This window comes from Plasmodium reichenowi (assembly GCF_001601855.1).
Source record: "Plasmodium reichenowi strain SY57 chromosome Unknown, whole genome shotgun sequence".
NCBI lineage: Eukaryota > Apicomplexa > Aconoidasida > Haemosporida > Plasmodiidae > Plasmodium > Plasmodium reichenowi.
Genome location: NW_017962364.1, coordinates 1 through 1,226, shown reverse-complemented (window position 1 = coordinate 1,226; position 1,226 = coordinate 1). Strand labels below are relative to the sequence as shown.

The following is a 1,226-nucleotide window of genomic DNA, read 5'->3' as shown; positions in this document are numbered from 1 at the left end:
AATCCTAAGAAAAAGAACTCCTAGCATATATATATCAGCACTTGTAACGTCAAAATAATATTTCCTTCTTTCTTCAATATCTTTAATATAATTTAAATCAGACAAAGGGTTTTTTATATCCATTTTCTCATATATTTTACGAAGTTGTACACATTCAGGAGGTGCATATGAAATTTTTCCAATTTTTGGTACACATGATTCAAATAAACATATATGATTCATTTCTTTTACATGTCTTAACGTTGTTGTATATATAGGTGTACTTTTACAAAAATCACATAAAAGAAATTTATAATTTTCTGTCATTAAAATATTTTCTAGGGATATATCAAGATGAGCTATTCCTACATTGTGTAATTTTATTAATAATTTTAAGCATTCATAGAGAATTTTCTTTTTTTCCTTATCACTTAATATATTATTATATTGCTTTTGTCTTTTCTCTATATATTCAAAAACATTTTGACCATATAATTCAGATACAATTACAATATATCCATTTACATTCTTATTTATTCTTTCTTTTAAAAATTTTTTAAATTCATGCAAATTATTAATATTAAGTTCTTTCTTTTCATTAAACATATACGGTGGAAAAATATTTTCTTTATTATTTTCCTCATAATTTTCTTCATATAATATTTTATATAATTTAGGTGCTATTAATCCTTGATAATATTCATTTAGAAAAGCTAATATAGAAGCTTCCATAACATAATTTTCTGCATTGACTAAATATTCACCATTATATAGTTCCATCATTTCAAATTGCTTTAGCCATATATCTACTGGTATTTTTTTTATGAATAAACCTATATTATTCTTATTATCATCACTTTTTGATCTAATAACTGTTTTAAACATTTCTTGAACTCGAAACTTTTTTTTATGGTATGCAATGAATGATATAGGTATTAATTTCCAATCAGAATATTTTACTCCGTTTATGGAAAAATTATTTGATAAGCCGAACATTTTAACCAATGATTTATAACCTTCTATCCAATTATAAATATTTTTTGAATGTATATTATCCTTTAATTCATCAATATATTGTTGGTTATCATTAATACCAGTATTTTCCCCATTTAGTTTATAATTAAATTTTGTATTTTCTTTTATATTTAAGTTGCTTCCACTGTTTAATATATTTTCATCATCCTTATAAATTACCTTTTTAATTTTATTCCATATTTTACATAAATTAATCATATCTATTATTTTCG

At 22.0% G+C, this 1,226-nt stretch overlaps 1 protein-coding gene across 1 annotated transcript; it reads right to left on the bottom strand.

Annotated features, from left to right (window-relative positions):
* PRSY57_0016900 (serine/threonine protein kinase, FIKK family) lies at positions 1-1,226 on the bottom strand (the record flags this gene model as incomplete). Its single annotated transcript, XM_020114244.1, has 1 exon — positions 1-1,226. A coding segment is annotated over one exon (1,226 nt), but the record flags the coding sequence as incomplete, so codon positions are not given.